Source organism: Euleptes europaea, chromosome 20 (assembly GCF_029931775.1).
Source record: "Euleptes europaea isolate rEulEur1 chromosome 20, rEulEur1.hap1, whole genome shotgun sequence".
Classification (NCBI taxonomy): Eukaryota; Metazoa; Chordata; class Lepidosauria; order Squamata; family Sphaerodactylidae; genus Euleptes; species Euleptes europaea.
In genome coordinates, this window is record NC_079331.1 from 21,701,036 (window position 1) to 21,720,679 (window position 19,644).

The 19,644-nt window shown below is 45.8% G+C and overlaps 1 protein-coding gene across 1 annotated transcript in view; it reads right to left on the reverse strand.

The window, feature by feature from the left end:
- MEGF11 (multiple EGF like domains 11) overlaps positions 1–19,644 on the reverse strand; it is a 385,704-nt gene that overhangs the window by 40,482 nt on the left and 325,578 nt on the right. The window contains exons 16-20 of the mRNA XM_056865833.1: positions 15,624–15,752; positions 11,484–11,612; positions 9,423–9,551; positions 4,927–5,055; positions 3,198–3,431 (exon numbers count right to left, since the gene is read on the reverse strand). Coding sequence (XP_056721811.1) covers positions 3,198–3,431; positions 4,927–5,055; positions 9,423–9,551; positions 11,484–11,612; positions 15,624–15,752 — 750 coding nt within the window. The remainder of the gene's footprint in view (positions 1–3,197; positions 3,432–4,926; positions 5,056–9,422; positions 9,552–11,483; positions 11,613–15,623; positions 15,753–19,644) is intronic.

The window sequence follows — 19,644 nt, forward strand, 5'->3', positions numbered from 1 at the left end:
AAACTTTTTGAGTCATGGAGCACTTTTCAGGAGAGAAATTCATAACGGAGCACTACTTTTATCCTAGCACCTATATACTAAATCAAATGACAGCAGCATTTTTCTTTCCAATCTCTTTGTGGAGCACTAGGAGCTGTTTCGTGGAGCACCAGGTGCTCCACGGAGCACAGTTTGGGAACTTCTGCCCTAAGGGATACCCTTGATTCCTTCCAGCTGCCAACCTGGGCAAAAGAAAAGAAGGAAGGGCTGGAACCCAAAACAACAGTCCATTGCAGAGGGTGGGTTGACTACTTGGCAAGGTGGCCCCGTGGCACCATATCCCTGAGTACACTTCCAATGTGGCTATCTGGGGAATCTCATAGTGGACCAGAATCAAAGGGCCAAAATTAGACAGGCAGGTTTTGAAAGGGGTTGGCCCAGGTTCCGCAGATTCAAGTTCAGTTCCCAACAGTCACACAGCAGCTGAGAACTGGCTGTCAAAAATACCAGGAGTCCTGCTGTTACCCTAAATAGGCAGTCCCTGCTTTGGTTGGGGGAATTAGTTGGGGAGACAGAGAGTGAGAGGGGGTAACCGGGATTGATAACCTAGGTATACCAGGATAGTGCTGGGTGAAAACTCTCAAATGAGCAAGCAGTTGTACAATTAAATGGATTTTTATTACAGAATAAAAATAATAAAACAAGAAATATATTTCAATGAATGTACACACACAAAGCATACAAGAGCTGACTAAGAGAAAAGAGAGGAAGTTGGATAGGGTTTCAGGGATGGGCGATAGTTACCAGTCTTGAAGGGACATCCAGGGAAAGCAGCACTGAAGAGGAAAATGACCAGTGTTTCCGGGAGCAAAAGGAAGAGCAAGTGGGGGTGCACACACAGATCCAGAACACACACACACACACACACTATGAATGGCCAAAGAATCTATATTTGTACCCCAAAATGGGTCTTGAGGCAGCATGAGGTAAGCTGGCAGGAAAGCCAGAGACAAAGAATTGATTGCTTTTCCAGGGTTCGAGCAAAAAGATGGGAGAGGCTTGATGAGTCTTCGGGACCCAAGAAAATGCCTGGACTATTCTCTTGAATACTGATTGATTGCTGGGATGGGTGAAGAGAGAGTAAATAATGGTCTGTTCGGAGTTCGGGTGACACAGTGGGGATTATCTAGTCCAGGCACAATTTAGAGCCAGGGGAAAATTTCAGCGGCCAACCACCTTCCTGCCCAAGCTTGACACATAAGATAGATCCCAAAACCCTCTGAGAGGCATCCATTTTGTGGGGAGCCAGTCTTTGGCCCCTGTGCTTTCAAGATGCCCCTTAGAGGGAGGAGGGGTCCGACCTCTTACACTGTCTTCCCCCCCAATCAGTTTTCCCACGGTGAAATATCGTGTGTGTGTGTGTGTGTGTGTGTGTGGGGGGGTGCTATTTCCTCATTTTTGCTGCTCTATGTGCACTGAATACTCCACATAGAGCAGCAAAAATGGGGGAATAACACCCCCCAGTGGTATTTTGCCACGGAAAAACAAGTAGGGGGGCGGGAGGAAAGAGCAGTGTTCCGAGCCTGTTTTGCCTCTCCATTCTTTTTTTAAAAATCAATTCCCCCCAGCTGCTATGCAGATGCAAGGAACCCAGACCCAACTCTTTAAAATCCTGCATGTCTAGTTTGGCCCTTGGGTGCAGACAGGAAACAGATCTCTATCCCTGCAGGGTTCAGCATCTAAACGGCCAATTCTCCAAAAGGAAGAAAGGACTTTTGCGTGTTGGATGTCGCTTGCAGGAGAGAGAGAGAGATGGAATTAACCAGTGTGGGACTATGCCGGCAGTTTATTGTACTTTAGCACTGGAATTACAGACAGACCCAATCCTACCCCAGCAGTGCTTCAGTTTTGCCAGAGGTAGACCAGTCTACCATTACCGATGGAGGATATAGCAACAGTTTATTGTTGCTTCTTCTGGGATGCCTATAAAAGGCTGCATGGGCAACTGTAAAGCTGAGCGCATTGACTTTTGTCCTTCCATGCAGTTGGGTATCTGGTCACTCTCCAAGGAAATGTGGGAGCTGCAGTTCTGAGGGGATCCCTAGCAAGAGAACTCACAGCCCCCTCCCAGTAGTGCACAGTTGAGGGTCCCCTGGGAAGCCGCATGGCTTAAAGACCAGCTCACATCTTTACCGTCCAGCCGAACAGGATGTGACAAACTACCCGAGTTCACCACGGCTACATGCAGCTATTCTGTAACCGCTAGTTCCTGATGGCAACCTGTGAGTAAAAGTGCAGCAAGACCTGAATCGGACCAGGACCACAGCTCAGGAGGAAGAATCCCTGCCTTCTCTCCCATGCTGTTTTTGGCAGCTGAAACAGCCTGGGGACTGCAGAGGGGAGAGTTATTTGTACTGTAGCAGCCAGCGTGTGCAACTGAACGCTTTCACTTGCAAGCTTCCCACAGAGCAAATAACACTTCTCCCTGCAAACTGTGCGATGTTTTAGCTACGGAAAACAGCACAGGGGAGAAGACACGAATTCTTCCTTCTCCTGTGCAGTGGACCCAATCCAAATCAGGCCCTGCTGCACTTTTACTCACAAGGTGCCACCAGGCATTGCAGTGTAGCTGCAAGTCTCCATGGCGATCTTGAGCAGTTTGTAATTAGTTAGGCTCACAGACACACCCTTATTAAGGCAATACAGAGAACACCCCCATGGGGTGCGGCTAAGAGACTGAGCTGGGAGCCAGAATCATACCTCTGCCATGAACTCAGTAAGTTGCCATTGGCACACGACTCAACCTCAGCCCCCTCACCGGGGGTGGTAATACTGACGTATCTTGCAGTTATAAAGTTTACCAAGACAATGCATAAACGTATCTATGCATGTGTCAGAGATACAAGTGCAGCTGTGAGGTTATTGATCCCCCACTGAGGATGTGTTAACTGCAGGTCTCAGTGGTGGAACATCCTAATTAAAACCAATGTCTCTGGTTATCAGGGGATTGCATCAGGGATATTTTGTTGTGCTCATCTGTAAGTTCTGGCTGCCCCAGCCTTCCTATATATCAAAGACAAGACTTTAGGAAGAATATTGGCTATATCCACGGGAAAACCTAGCACACTGCCCAGAAAAGAAAGATAATTTATTTCCTTTCCCCTCCAGCACAAAGGACTTTGGATCTGCATTTCATTATGACAAAAAGAGGCCCTTACCAGAAAGTGAGTAATCGGTGTTTGTCATCCGCATGGCGGGCGTGTACGAGACGCTTGGCATGTCGTGGCCTTTCTCCTTCTGTTTCCGTCGATACCACACAAACAGTGCCAGCAAGACCATAATAATTAGGAGGAGGAGAATAATCCCAATGATTGCTCCGACCGAATGCCTCTCGGATCCAAGTGCGGGGCTAATTTTAGTGTAGGGATTTAATTCTTCCATCATGAGAGCCGCTGTTAAAAATAATTCACAATGCGCTGTTAAAGTTGAGCAGCAGAGTCCATTTCGCAAGAACAAGGATAATATATATATATATATATTTATATACGAGGAACAAGGATTATATATATAACTGAGGCTGTCGTACTTTTGTCACGTTATGAGAAGACAACAGTCACGGGAAAAGACAATCATGCTAGGAAAAGTTGAGGGCAGCAGGAAAGAGGAAGACCCAACAAGAGATGGATCGACTCTATAAAGAAAGCCACGGCCCTCAGTTTGCAAGATCTGAGCAAGGCTGAAAAGGATCGCCATGAGTTGGAAGTGACTTGACAGCACTTAACACACACAAAACACACTCACACACACATATATATAAAATTTCCCCTCCCTCCCCTGCTCTTCTGAATGAAGGGGGATGGCATCATTATTCAAACCTCCTTGCAAGCTGGATGGAAATATTTGCCCAGAGCAAGTCTGCTTGACCCCGTCTAGTGACCTTTTGTGGTAGGGTTGCCAACCTCCAGATGAGGCCTGGCAATCTCCTGTAATTACAACTGATCTCCAGAAGACAGACATCAGTTCTTCTAGAGAAAATGGCTGCCTTGGAGGATGGACTCTATGGTGTCACATCCCCACCCCCAAATCTCCAGGAACTTCCCAACTGTCAGGCCTGCTCGCTGTGTCTGAGATAGTTTCGTTTTCTCACAGACTCCCGTTCAAGGATTGTTTCCCTATCGCTCGCATTCCTGTTCCCTTTGAAGCTCGCGGGTGCCCGTGGGAGCCTTGGTGTTTCTAGACTGTTTGGGATTATCTCATGAGACTGTATTGCTGCTGCTTTTCTGGTGTTCTCATATAATCAAGTGCTTGCCATTTCCCCCCCATTCCTGCCTTTCGATTTCTAAGCTCTGCTTGCCTATGTTACCAATAAACCTACTCTTTTGGACTACTAAGTCTCCTGGTGTGGCTTTTGGATGTCTATGGAACAAGTGCTTACCTGGAGTTGGTGATTTTATTCTCTGGGGGCACTAGCTCACAAAGGAATCCCTAATCACGTCAACAGAGGGGTCCATTCCACCCTCCCCAAAGAGGATTCACACACACAGCTGCCACTTGCATTTGGCATGAATGAGGGAGTTCCCACAATTGGGGGAGATTCACACGTCCAGTGTTGCCCATAATGAACTCTGGATTGGATCGCTCATTCTGGAACAGGAACCGCCCAGCCACCCCTAGTCTGTTTGCCCGCAGACATGCCCTGCAAGCAAATACCAGCCAAGCAACATGAATCCAGGAAGCTGAGAATTCCAGCATCCATTTAAAAGCATCCAAGTTTCTAGCTCTCATGAGAGTATAGCGAAGCTGGGAATCTTCTGAAGCCATTTTCTTCCCTCCCTTTGCCTGCAAATCGCGAATTCATTCCTGACCGTAAGTCACAGATAATCCTGGCAAGTAAACTGTGAAAAGGGGGACGGTTTAAGAAGAAAGGGAGAAAGAAGCTTGCCTCACCTTGATCACACCGGATGCCTTTGAATCCTGGGCTGCAGTAACAGGTGCCTGTCACGTAGTCGCAGGTGGCGTTGTTCATGCACTCACACAGCTGCTGGCAGCCGTAGCCAAATGTTCCCGGGGGACACTCTGCAATTTCAAGGTAGAAAATGCCTCAAGGTAGAAAATGGCACTCCGACAAGGCAGTTTCCAGGCTTGCTTTGGAGCCTGAGGATTTTTACAGAGTATTTTCTCGCAAAACAGAAGGCCAGAGGAATGGCCGAGACCCCAGATCCCCTCCAAGCAGAGGGGCTAACATGGACCCTCAATTCCCCACTCCTGCATACCGAAGACCCCACACCTCTTCCATGATAGCTCTGATTACAAGCCCTCTTCACATATTACAGAGAACACATGTAAATCCTGCTTGCACGTATCCGTTTGTTCGAAAGAACCAATGCAAGTTCACTGTACGAGTGAAACCAGGGACCTGTATTCAGATAAACATAGGGCTTGTATCACACTTTTCGTTGTACATGGACTGTACATGCGTTCACTCTAACTTAACAGGGCTATAAGTTGCAGTGAACACACATACAATCCGTGAACACCATATACTAAATTTGTCTTTAAACGTGCGTGGAGTAATTTTTATATTACATTCAGCTCAATGAGTGATATGAGCCTCATGTTTATTTCATTTATTATTTAGAAGAAGAAGAGAAGTTGGTTTTCATGCCTCAATTTTCTCTATCGAAAGGAGTCTCAAACCGCTTCCAATCACCTTCCCTTCCTCTCCCCACAACAGGCACCTTGTGAGGTCGGTGGGGCTGAAAGAGTTCAGAGAGAACTGTGACTGGCCCGAGGTCACCCAGCAGGCTTCATGTGGAGAAGTGGGGAATCAAACCCGGTTCTCCAGATTCGAGTCCACTACTCCTAATGCTTATTTATTTAAGACATTCATATGCTGCCTTTTCACCAGGCAAAAATGTGCTCATCAAATCCAAAGATAGATGTCAATATACACAATGCACTGTGCAGTACAAATACAATTCACATAGAAGAATCTACTAAGTAAAGTGTGGATTAATGTCCAATGGAGCACTGGTTGCTTCCAGTAAGCTTCTTTCAAATAAAAAGAAGTATTTACACACCACAGGCCCACAGCACACAGTGCTCCATTGGAAATTAATCCACACTTTGCTTAGTAGATTCTTCTATGTGAATTGTATTTGTACTGCATTGTGCATTATGTATATTGACATCTTTCTTTGGATTTGATGAGCACATTTTTGATTGTGAACCATTGCAGGTACTGAGCCTGGATAGCATCTCAATACATTTGGGTGAGTTGACATTTTGCTTGGCATCCAGTACTTTTTTCATATCCAGCGCCCTGTTTAGTACAGAGGTATTTTTGTTGTTTTCTTGTTTTGCCTTTTCACCAGCGGCAGATGTACCATGAAACTAATGAAGTTTATGCCTCAGGGCCCCTAATCCAGGAGGGGCCCCCTGAAGCAACTTTTTTTTAATGACTGATTTTTTTCAACAAAATCGATGGAGTTTTTTAAAGTGTTTGTTATTAAAATAAGGCTATTTTAGTGATAGAATCCTAAGCCAATGGGTACTTAATATTTACCTTAGAATATGTTCTAATACCCATTTCATATGGCCTCAAAATGTCCCTGTAATTGATCAAATTTCAAAATTTTCTCAGGGGCTCACAGCGCTCGAACCCCTAGCTGTATGGGCTTGCTGAGCTCGCTAGAATCTATTCATTGCCTATATTTTGGCAGCTGGATCCCCAAATTCTTTGGTGGTGCACGACTTAATAGTTCTATAGCTCAGCCCTTAGGCTAGAGCCAATCGGAACCATAAAAAGACATCTGAATTCTCAATTCAGGCTGCACTCGTCTCGCTGGTGCATTTTAACATTAAAAAAATCCCATGTTCACCTCTTTATCTTAATGAGCCCCCTCTGATGACCTTCTACCTCTCGATTAGGGAATGAACCAATACATCTGCCATAGAACAACCCCACTGAAGAAGATAACAGCGGTTACCCAGACCTCATTGCTGGTGGGAAAGGGCTCACTGTGTGGCCCATTTTCAAGGACTCCACCCCACCACCCTGCTCTCTGCCATTTGGGCCTCGAGGTCCTTGCAAGGGCAGCAAGGCCCTTTGGAAATTGTTGAATGTTACCCTATTGTTGCTGATTGTGAACGGAGTCCCATAACAGTTCAAGCTTCAGGGTCCCAAAAATGTAGGTCTGCCACTGCTTTCCACTGGTTCCCTCACTGGTTTCTGAATGTTGTGGTAGCTTAATGCATCTCACAAACAGGACGGAGACAAAAAGCAACGTCAGAGCTCAGGAACTAAGCAGGGCCGGCCCTGACTAATCCTTGGATGGGAGACCACCAAGGAAGTCGAAGGTTGCTATGCAATAGCAGGCAATGGCAAACCAACTCTGAACATCTGTAACTCTGAAAACCATACCGGATCACAGTGAGTCGGTTGCAACTTAACGGCGCTTTCCATGACCGCCACAGAAATATTATCTTTATTATATTTTAAATTGAGCATCTGGCATTTTCTGTGGGTTTCTCTCCCTCCCACCCCCTCTTGACTTGCAATATTCAGTTTCTGCATTTCGATCACAGACCAAATGATTGACTATCCGGTGACAAAATTTATTCATACAATTACTATGATGGCCCAGAACCATAAATCTGCCAGCAGCGTAGTATGTATCTTTGAGCAACGCTCAATAACAAATGGAGGGGAAGGCTGTGGCTCTGGTGAGTTTGCAACCAGGGGTGGGTGGTGGGGTGGGTGGGATAGGAGGAAAGATTTTATGGACCGCATGAGCCAAGCGCCCCATTTCATTTATAATAAACCTCAGCCAGTGTCAAGGCAGGAAGTGTGGTTGTTCCAACAGAAAGAGACTTTCCCAAAGTCAATTGTAGCTAAGCTGCTCTCTCAAATGCCAGCATCATGGTAGATTCTGATTTGAAAATGAATGTACTAAATTATAAACATTAGGTTCTGTTTTAAACTGCCAGGTTATTTTGTTATCATACAGATCCATGCAGAAGTGGTGCAACAAACGAGGTACCTGCATACAGCAACCAGTTTGTAAATTGTGTGTTTTAATTGGTTTTAATTTTAACTGGATTATGATTGCCGTCTTTGCAACTTGGTTGTAACCATGTTCACCGCCTTGAGTCCAAGGAGGTAAAGTTGGGATAGAACTATTTTAACTACATAAAATAGACCTAAGAATAGAAGAAGAAGAGTTGATTTTTATATGCCGACTTTCTCTACCACTTAAGGAAGACTCAAACAGGCTTATAATCACCTTCCCTTCCCCTCCCCACAACAGACACCCTGGGAGGTAGGTGGGGCTGAGAGAGCTCTTAATAGAACTGTAACTTGCCCAAGGTCACCCAGCTGGCTTCATGTGTAGAGGTGGGGAAACAAATACGGTTCACCAGATTAGCCTCAGTCACTCATGTGGAGGAGTGGGGAATCAAACCCAGTTCTCCAGATCAGAGCCCACCGCTCCAAACCACCACTCTTAACCACTACACCACGCCAGAAAACTTGAGGGGAGAGCCTGGGTGTTTTGATATCCAACCCGCCATTTGGCAGCAAAGGTTCCAGATGGGAAATTGGCAACTGCCATCAATTCCCTGTTCCTGCTGCAGAGCCCCCCTTGTCATTACTCAGGGGTCTCCTACCCCCAGGGAGGCAGGAAAGTTCTACTCTGCTGTTGGAAAATTTAGTCTGCATCCAACCCAAGAGTTGCTATACCCAAGCAAGTAATACCTAGGGGATTCTCTGGGGTGGATCGCGCCCCTATCTTAGCACTCCACTAAGCAAAGTTTATTTATTTATTGAAATATTTGTACCCCATCTTCCCTTCTGGCTCATGTTTGAAACTTTCCTCCAACCTAAGGAGGCTTCTTCCAAATTAAGTGGATCTTCTGTTGGTGGAAGAGATGTTGGAGGAACAGCTAGATTTGAGTCCAGAAGCACCTTAAAGAACAACACGATTTTCGGGGGGGGGGTGAGCTTTTGAGACTCCAAAAATCATGTTGGTAGAGACCAACTGGGTTCAAATCTAGCTCTTCTACTCCAGACCAATGTGGCTATCTCTGACAAAGGGAGCTTTGACTCTTGAAAGTTCATATCCTGAAAATCTTCTTTATCTCTAAGGGGCTCCTGGACACAAATCTTGCTGTTCTACTGCAGAACAACATGGCGACCCTCTGAAATTAAACTGGAGGTAGACTATTTGGGAGATGGCTGGATCTACTCTTCTATCTAATTCTGCCTGAATGTCAAGCATATTTGTGTCTTTCAAATGAAGCACTCAGTAGTGGAAAATACTTTGACGTCAGTTAGAAGGCACTATTTCAGAGACTTTAAAAAAAAACAACCCATCATATCCCCCACAAACTGCAGAAGGAAATCGACCCTGGGAAGAACAGCAGCCCCCTGACCCGTTTCTTACTTTGCTCACAGTGCTTCCCAGTAAACCCAGTCCGGCAGGTGCACTGCCCAGTAACATGGTCACAGTCCGCTCCGTTCTGGCACTGACAGACATTGGCACAGTTGGCGCCGTAAAAGGCGGGAGGGCACCCTGCAGGGGGAAAGATCAAAAGTCAAAAAAGAAAAAAAAGGAAGAAAAATCTGTTCACTTCGCAGCATTCAGAAAAACAGCCAAGGAAATGTTTTTCAGAATGGCCTGCGTGATTTACAGTCCAATCCTATTAAGCTCCTGCAAGACAGATCCCATAACAAATATGAGGAAGGGGGTGGCATGGGTGGGAGTGTTTTGCAGGATCTGCAGTGAGGTGATCTGCAAGGCCATAGGGGACAGGGACTGTTAGAGATTTACAGTGCAATCCTAAGGAGAGTTACTCCAGTCTAAGCCCATTCATTTCAATGGGCTTAGACTGGAGTAACTCTCCTTACGATTGCGCTTAGAGTATTGATAATGGGTGGTGCTGAGAGGGAGCCAGAAGGAAACTCAGATATATATTTTTTTTCAAGCACTGAAGCTCACTGGCATGTAAAGGTTTTGGAAATGGCTTTTAGGACAAGGAGGGTGGACTCACAAATTATAGAATCATAGAATCCTAGAGTTGGAAGGGGCCATACAGGCCATCTAGTCCAACCCCCTGCTAAATGCAGGATCAGCCTAGAGCAGGGCTTCTTAAACTTTTTCCACTTGCAACCCCTTTTCACTTAAGAAATTTTTATGCAACCCCGGGTATATAAGTTTATAAAATAGGAATACAGATAAAACATTTACTGATAATAAATCATAAAGAAATCTATTTTAAAACAATAATTTGGTATACATATAATTTTACCTTTTACTGTTGCCAAATTTTTCATGACCCCCAAATTCAGTTACGTGACCCCATATGGGGTTGCAACCCACAGTTTAAGAAGCTTTGGCCTAGAGCATCTCTGACAAGTACTTGTCCAGCCTCTGCTTAAAGACTGCCAGTGAGGGGGAGCTCACCACCTCCCTAGGGAGCTGTTTCCACTGTTGAACAATTCTTACTGTAATTTTTTTCCCCTATTATCCAGCTGGTACCTTTTCGCCAGCAATTTAAACCCATAATTGTGAGTCCTATTCTCTGCTGCCAATAGGAACAGCTCCCTGCCCTTCTCTAAGTGACAGCCCTTCAAATACTTAAAGAGAGCAATCATGTCCCCCTTCAACTTCCTCTTCTCCAGACGAAACAGTCCCAACTCCCTCAGCCTTTCTTTGCAGGGCTGGGTCTCCAGGCCCCTGACCATCCCTGTCACTCCTTTTATTGTGAATTAAGCACCCCTTAATTGTGAATGCTGCACCTCCACAGGATTCAGGAGAACAAAACCACTGCTAAAATGTTCTCCAATTTTAGAAAACTGATCTGCTTTATGTTTTGTATACTGATTCTGATCATGAATTGTTGCAGTTTATTAAACATTTTTTAAAAAATTGATCTTCCCTTTTCCTTCTTTGCTCCTATGACCCATAGGTTATTAAATAGCAGTTATTTCTTAGAGGAAAATGTGATGGAGAGATATTTGGCCACGGCCAATGTTATATTTGGATCTCTATCCATCAGCAAAAAGGGGACTATTTTGTCTCTTGTTATGGGGGCAGGAATTCTCGCCAATATGGCGGTAACCCATTTATCTCGGTGGTGTTTACAGGGGGGCATTCTATCATCTTATGAGATAATGTGTCTATTTTCTTTGAATTGCATGGGCAAATATCTGGTATTTTTACTTGGATTTCCTTCACAGCCCCTATTCTTTGCCAGAATCCTGTTGCATCTGACTTGAAAACAAGTCCTGGGGATTAAAATGCACCTATAGAACTGATAGAAGCATAAAAGCAAGTTTTACATTTCTCCTCCTTTCCTTCACCAAGAATCGTTCCTTTCCCCCAGAGATTAAATTTGAGACGTGCCCACAATAAGACTGCATTTCTAGGGTTGGGCACAAGGGGGCAGCATTTGCTTTGCATGTTTCTACTTTAGCCGGCTTTCCCAAAAGCGAATCCTCTTACTTTGCGCACAATAAGGTCCGGTCCAACCAGGGGTGCATCGGCATTCTCCGTCGTGGGGGCTGCAGGTCGCACTGTTGTGGCAACTGCAGGAGTGAAAACAGTCAGCACCCCAGAAGCCAACTGGGCAAGCTGGAGAGAGAATGAATGAATGAATGCGTCAAAACAATAATGCCATATTTTACACTAATAAAGTCCATCGCGTCACCATTTGGCATGAAGGAGCAGATTACAACTCTGGAACATGAGCAAACTGGCATCCTTGATTAGAGGTCTTAATTGCACATATATATAGGGTCGCCAACCTCCAGTTGGCACCTGGAGATTTTCCGAAGATCTCCCACTACTACACCTCCCACTATCACACCACCCACTATTACACCACGCCAGCGTGGTGCAGTGGTTAAGAACGGTGGTTTGGAGCAGTGGACTCTGATCTGGAGAATCGGGTTTGATTCCCCACTCCTCCACATGAGCGGCCAAGGCTAATCTGGTGAACTGGATTGGTTTCTCCGCTCCTACACATGAAGTCAGCTGGGTGACCTTGGGCTAGTCACACTCTCTCAACCCCACGCACCTCACAGGGTGTCTGTTGTGGGGAGGGGAAGGTGATTGTAAGCTGGTTTGATTCTCCCTTAAGTAGTAGAGAAAGTCGGCATATAAAAACCAACTCTCCTCCTCCTCCTCCTCCTCCTCCTCTCCAGACAACCAAGATCAGTTCCCCTGGACCAAATGGCTGCTTTGGAGGGCAGGCTCTATGGCATTATACCCTGTTGAGTTCCCTCCCCTCCCTAAACCCCGCCCTCCCCAGGCTCCACTTTCCAAATCTCCAGGTATTGCCCAGCAACCCTACATATATGCCCCTCAGTGCATATTCCACAGGAGTGAGTTAGCAGTGCAATCCAAACACAACTACACTCTTCCTGGATCCATTGAAGTCAATGGGCTTAGAAGGGTGTAACTATAAGGGTTACCGCACTTGTATTCCCACCAATGTATTAAGAGTTTGAAAACGTTATAAAAAATATTGTTCGCACTTTGTTTGGCCCCTTTAGCTGTGAAGACGTCTTCCAACCATTTATAAGCCGTGGTATCCAAAAACCCTTTTAAAGCGGTGTTTTTAATAACATTTTCAAACTCTTAATACATCGCTGGAAATACAAAGTGCAGTAACCCCCTATGTTTAGGATTCCACTGTAAGCAGAATTATCTCTGTCTTCAAGGGGTCAGTGGATTGTGGCATTAGAGACCCTACTCTGCAAATTTTAGAAAACGCCCCATCAGACCCATTGCTAGCCTCCTTTGGATATTAGGGTTGCCAGGTCCCTCTTCACCACCGGTGGGAGGTTTTTGGGGCGAAGCCTGAGGAGGGCGGGGTTTGGGTAGGGGAGGGACTTCAATGCCATAGAGTCCAATTGCCAAAGTGGCCATTTTCTCCAGGTGAGCTAATCTCTATTGGGTGGAGATCAGTTGTAATAGCAGGACATCTGCTACTTCCTGGAGGTTGGCAACCCTAGTGGATATGCAATTCAGTTTTAAAGAAAAAAACCAAAGCCTGCCCCATCAACAAAGTTAAACAGAAATGAACAGTGATTTCCCAATTACTTGTCCAAATGTAACGAACCCCCTAGGAAATTGACAGCCTTACTAATTCTTTTCTGAGTGACAGCAATATTCAGCCCGTGGAAGGGGCACAATAAAAGCAAAATTGCAGCTGTCTGTTTTTATCCAATCCCTCCTTTATCACCGGAGGTTTAATATATTTTACCGCAAATGCTGTCTAATACCCTCGGCTGCACCGTGAATATGAAGTAACATTGGTGAACGTCTGGCTAGACCTTCCTGGAGACGATCCGCCTCCAATTAAGGCATTTGTTTGGGAAATGCCAGTTTTTGGATCCACAAACGTCAATCTTCCACCCAGGCAATTGCAGAGAAGTTGCTGATATCCTTCCAAAAAAAAAAAAAAAAAAAACCTGCCCAGACTTTTACAAGTAAATTAAGTGCAAAAGGAATATATCATCGCTTTAATTTCCCAGCCACGGGGACTTTGCAGCGCTGGGCCGTTGATTGCTTAATGATTTCTTAGGGAACGTGCCAAGGAGGATGAACGGAGCTCCCTTTACCGCTAAAAATGGAACTGCTGCTTTAGAATTATAAACTTATCAGGGAAAACACAAAATAAGGACATGGAATGGCGACGGCATATTGTACATGAACAAACTCATGCTGTTTCTTAAAAAAGAATTGGCGCCGAATACAATGGGCGACCGGCCTTCACTGGGCTATAACAATGGCTCATTGGTAACTTGTTTCGGACTGTCCACGGAATGACTTGTTTCCCTCAAACCCCTTGCAGAACAGTGGGGGAGATTCTTCCCAGCAAATGGGTTTCATATTTTCACAATATGTTTAATGATCTCCTATTAGAACACGCTGTCGTCTAGCTCCAGCTGAATGTCTGTCTGTTATAGAGCTAAATAAGCAAAGGAGAGCCCTAACCCTGGAGGGAAAATATGGGAAGTTATCAAGATCTGAGTGGGGATGCTCTTGCAGGTCAGGTGAAATGGAAAGTATAAGTCATGTTCTATTTAGGTGTATCTATTACGAGGAAATCCATCAGAAGCTAATTTTTCCTCTCATTAACACAATGGAATCCAGTCCGGAGGAAGAGAAAATGAAATTCCTCTTATGGGAGGGAGACTCTCAGTGTTATTTACAGGTAGCCAAATATTGTTCTACAGCAATTAAAATCCGCTCGGAAAAGGTTACTAGTGTTAATAAGGTTAATTGTAATTGATATAATTTTATTGGTATTTTTTACAAAGAGATTATTTTATCATGTAATGGGTTTTATTGGCAAGGTTTGTATCTTTTCTGGATAATGCCGTAATAATAAATCTGTCTCTCAGTGGGATAGATTTCACAAGTACTGGTGGAGCCAAGTTGCAACCCTGACAACTGCCCTGTAAGGTAGGCCAGGATTAGCATCCCTCTTTTGCAAATGGGGCGTGTGGGTTTGATTCAACCCCGACTTTTCCAAAGGCTTCCAACGCGGACTCTAAACTGCACTGATAAAGAAAAAGCTTTGCTCTCTGCCCTGGGCAACATTCCCTTTTTTCATTCCAGGTAATTGTGGGTGGGCTACGGCTACTCAGAAGTGAGAGCTCTGCGCATGCTCGGAGGCGCTATTATCTTCTTGTTGCTTCAATTGTTCCTGGGGAGATCTTGTAGGCAGATTCCAGACCCGCCTGTCGGGCAAACCGTGGATGTTCATCCCTTGCTCCAGTCCATGGTGGGTCCCCATCCGAATCCACAAACTAATTAATCAAAATGCAAACCTCTTAAGATATCCCAAAACAATTAGACAGTTGATACGTTAAAATCAGGAGAGTTCACTGACTAGGGAATAAACCTTTGGATCTAAAAGCTGACTTAAAAAATATACACAGACTGAACAAGAGGGATATAGAGACAGTGGTCGTTTATGCATGGGTACTTTCACTCATGTTCGCCTCCGATCTGTCTCGGTTGTTCCTTGGAGTTATGTATGAGTTTTCCCTCCATTAGAGATAACCTCGCTTCCAGCCCTCACAAATCCCAGGACTTCCTGTTCTTGTTAACCCGATTCTTCCATTTCCCCTGAGATCAGCCCAGGTGAAATCCCTGTGCATCAGGCAAAGTGTGGGACATGGAAGCATAGTTTCACTCACAGCCAATTACAAAGCAGCGTGTAAAAAGGTGGGGATTCAAATGCTTCCTGCTTCCTCGGAGCTCTTTCTGAGCAGAAGAAAGGCTTTTAAAACTGAGGCTTGGATTTCCCCCCCTTTCAGTTTTCTCCATTTTTTGTTCTTAAAATGCTTTTTTATGCAGAAATTGAGTTTTGGGGGGATTTTCTCTGACAGTAAGCTCTACAAAGTAAGCCAATTACAAAGCAGCATTTAAAGGGGTGGGGACTTGATCAGAGCTTGTAGACTGCTGTTGCAGAGATTCCCAACAGGAAAGCGAGGGTCCAGCGAGCAACGAACCTCATGTAAAACCCCCATGCATAAATGAGCTAAGTGTTTGGAGTTCTGTGCATTTGGCAGGAGGTGTCATTTCAAGGCGAAGGGAACGTGAAAGGGGATGGGACTTGCTCCTCACTCTGCGAACAGTCTTTTCCTATCCATCCTGGGAAGCATTGGCACATTCCGTCGACGGGATTACACGTCCCGTTGTTGGTGCATAAACACACTTCGGCGCAGTCCTTCCCATATCTTCCGCTGGGACACACTGTGGAAACAAAAAGGCAAAGCAATGAAGACCATGCAGCGCCTAGTAAAAAGCCCCTCACCTCGGCACTTGTGCAGTGGAAAGAGCAGGGGTCCCCAATGTGGTGCCTGTGGGAGCCACAGGGCCTGCCAACATCTTACCTGGCACCCGTGAGTGAGGTTGTGATCAGATTGGCTATGCAGATTAAAATAACATTTTAGCAGCAGCAGCTGCCTCCACAGTGTTGGTTAACTCTGTCCCTCACGCTTCTTTCCCAGTGTATTAAATTACCCCTCTTCTGGAGAGCCAGCGTGTAGTGGTTAAGAGTGGCGGACTCTAATCTGGAGAACTGGATTCGATTCCCCACTCCTCCACATGAAGGGCGCACTCTAATCTAGTGAACCGGGTTCGATTCCCCACTCCTCCACATGACGCCTGCTGGGTGACCCTGGGCTAGTCACAGTTCTCTCCGAACTCCCTCAGCCCCACCGACCTCACAAAGTGCCTATTGTGGGGAGAGGAAGGGAAGATGATTGCAAGCCACTTTGAGACTCCTTAAAGGTAGAGAAAAGCGGGGTAGAAAAACCACCTTCTTCTTCGTCTTCTTCCCTGCTCTTGGACTTTCTCTGGGTGTGTGTATAGCTCCACCTCTTGTGACCGCCCTTTTGTGGTTGTGTCCACTACCCTTTGTCTAGGGTTGCCAACTCAGAGTTGTGAAATTCCTGGAGATTCTGGTGGCAAAGCCTGGGGAGGGAAGGGCTTGGGGAAGGGAAGGACCTCAGCGGGGTATAATGCCACAGTGCCCACCTTCCAAAGCAGCCATTTTCTCCAGGGGCACTGATTTCTATAGTCTGGAGATCAGCAGTACTTCTGGGACACCTCCATGCCCCACCTGGGATCTGGCAACCTTACCTGTGTCAGAATTCCAGAGGTGCTCACAGGCTCTAAAAGGTTGGGGACCCCTGGATTAGGACCTGGGAGACCCAGCCTCAAATCTGAGTATATATTCATAGGATGACAATAACACAATCCCTGAAGTCAGAAGGGAACTCATAGTATTGTTATGAAGAGCAGCAAAACTCCTAGTGGCAAGACATTCGAAGGGGGGAAACACCCATTATCACAACCTAGAATAATTAAGTGTGGGAAATCATAATGGATAAAATCTCAACATAATTGGCCATTTATGCTTGGCAATTAGCAGTGCGTTCCAGGCTGAAGTGCCCCGCATATTTTTTGAGTTCTTCACGCTGAACCGTCATTTCAGACGTCACTGCGTAGCCGCGCATACCTGCTTTGCATTTCTTAAGAGCCCCTTTAACGCGACCTTTTGTATTTGCTCCTTCCCCGCCTTGAAGCATCTACTCAAGGAAGCATGAAGAACCACAGCCGTGGGTTAGCTATGCAAACGATGATTACTAATGGATATGCAAATGAAGGAACGAAAGAGCAGGAAAGTGGGGGTGTGGAATGTGTTTGACTTTCTCCTCTTGCATCGGGACCGTGAATAGGCATTTTAAAGGTCGGATTTTAAAAAGGAGCTTTGAACGAGCTTCAAAATCGATCCTGCATAAATGGCCATTGAGAAGTACAGAAAATCCAAATCACATCTCAAATTTCTTACAAAACTATTCCTGTTTATTTCATATGCAGACAGTGAAATAATATGGTATAAGAACTATCTCATTTTAAAGTTTAAACTTGGATGGCCCAGGCTAGCCTGGTCTCATCAGATTTTGGAAGATATGCAGGGTCAGCCCTGGTTAGTACTTAGATGGGAGACCACCAAGGAAGTTCAGGTTCCCTACACAGGGGCAGGCAATGGCCAACCACCTCTGAATGTCTCTTGCTTTGAGGGCTGTGTCTCTTGCCTTGGGGGAGGAGCTGTGGCTCAGTGGTACAGCACCTGCTTGGCATGCAGAAGGTCCCAGGTTGAATCCCCAGCATCCCCAGCTAAAGGGACCAGGCAGGTAGGTGATGTGAAAGACCTCTGCCTGAGACCCTGGAGTGATGCTGCCGGTCAGAGTAGACAATACTGACTTTGATGGACCCAGGGTCTGATTCAGTAGAAGGCAGCTTCATGTGTTCATGCATTCACTTTCCACTGCCATAAAGAAAAACAAAATGATAGTTTTCATAGAATCATAGAGTTGGAAGGGACCACCAGGGTCATCTAGTCCAACCCCCTGCACAATGCAGGAAACTCGCAACTACCCCCCACACACCCCCAGTGACCCCTACTCCATGCCCAGAAGGTGGCCAAGATGCCCTCCCTTTCATGATCTGCCTAAGGTCATAGAATCAGCACTGCTGACAGACGGCCATCTAACCTCTTCTTAAAAACCTCCAGGGAAGGAGGGCTTACCACCTCCTGAGGAAGCCTGTTTTATTGTATGCTGAATTAAAACTGATCGTAACATGAGACAATACAATGTACGGTTGGCAAGAACTCAATTGTAAGATCTCACTTTCCCTGTTTATAAGAAGGTTAAAGATCCACCTCTTTGGAAAATATAAAATATAAAAACCAACTCCTACTCCTCCTCTTGTTTACAATAAGATTGGGAGAAATGGTATTTTATTTTCTTGCAAAGGGATATTTTGTAAACATTTCAAGTAACTCCCCTGTAGAGACTGGGGGTGTTTTTCACCTCTCACGATAACTCTATGAAATCTTTACCATTAACTTTGACGCAAGCCGATGCTCCGTGGCTGTGCTTCACACCACAACGGGGGAATTGTTTGGCAACCGGTCCCCATTGGCGGCTGGCCGCTCCGCCTGACAAAAGCGGACATTTTAGTCACAAAAATAGCCAACTCACAGCGTCCCTTCCGACAAAGAAAGCGACAGAATTGTAGCCTCATTACAAAGCAGTGATTACCAAAAAAAAAAAAAAAAAAAAAAGTGATTAAGGGGTTTCTTTGAATTATTCCACTGCTTTAGCATTTTGACCGTTTTCTGCATTCAGGGGAGATGACCTCAATCTATTCCCAAAGAGATTCAATCCTCGATTGAAATCCGGAGCCGGGAAAGCGCTTTCTCGCAGACAATATGCCAGTTCCAACTCCGTCTCTGACAGGGATGGCTAAAAAGAGGCTGGAATAGAGAATCGCATAGAGACTGGCTGCACACGTCTCTCCAGAGTAGATAAAGTCGACTTTGAAGTTAAATGCTAAGCAGAAATGAGTTCCCCCACCAAAATGAGGTGAAATGTAGCCGGGCGGGAGAAGAGACCCAACCGTCTTTTCAGCTGACTCTCTTGTGGACGGCCCCCTTGTTCTCGGGTGTCTCTCCAATATTATCATGCAATTTTGTTCTTGGGGAAAGAGCTTCATTGGCAGGCATCCTTGGCCCAAATCCTACAGAAAGAATCCCGCAGAAAGCATTCCCAACAGCTACATATTCGTAACCCTGACCTGGATGGCCCGTGATAGCCTGATCTCATCAGATCTCAGAAGCTAAGGGTCAATCTTGGTTAGTACTTGGATGGGAGACCATCAGGGTTGCTGTGCAGAGGCAGGCAATGGCCAGCCGCCTCTGAATGTCTCTTGCCTTCACCTGGATGACCCATGCTGGCCCAATCTCATCAGATCTGGGAAGCTAAGCAGGGTTGTCCCTAGTTAGTACTTGGATGGGAGACCAGCAGTGAAGTCCAGGGTTGCTATGCAGAGGCAGGCAATGGCCAGCCGCCTCTGAATGTCTCTTGCCTTCACCTGGATGACCCATGCTGGCCCAATCTCATCAGATCTGGGAAGCTAAGCAGGGTTGTCCCTAGTTAGTACTTGGATGGGAGACCAGCAGTGAAGTCCAGGGTTGCTATGCAGAGGCAGGCAATGGCCAGCCGCCTCTGAATGTCTCTTGCCTTCACCTGGATGACCCATGCTGGCCCAATCTCATCAGATCTGGGAAGCT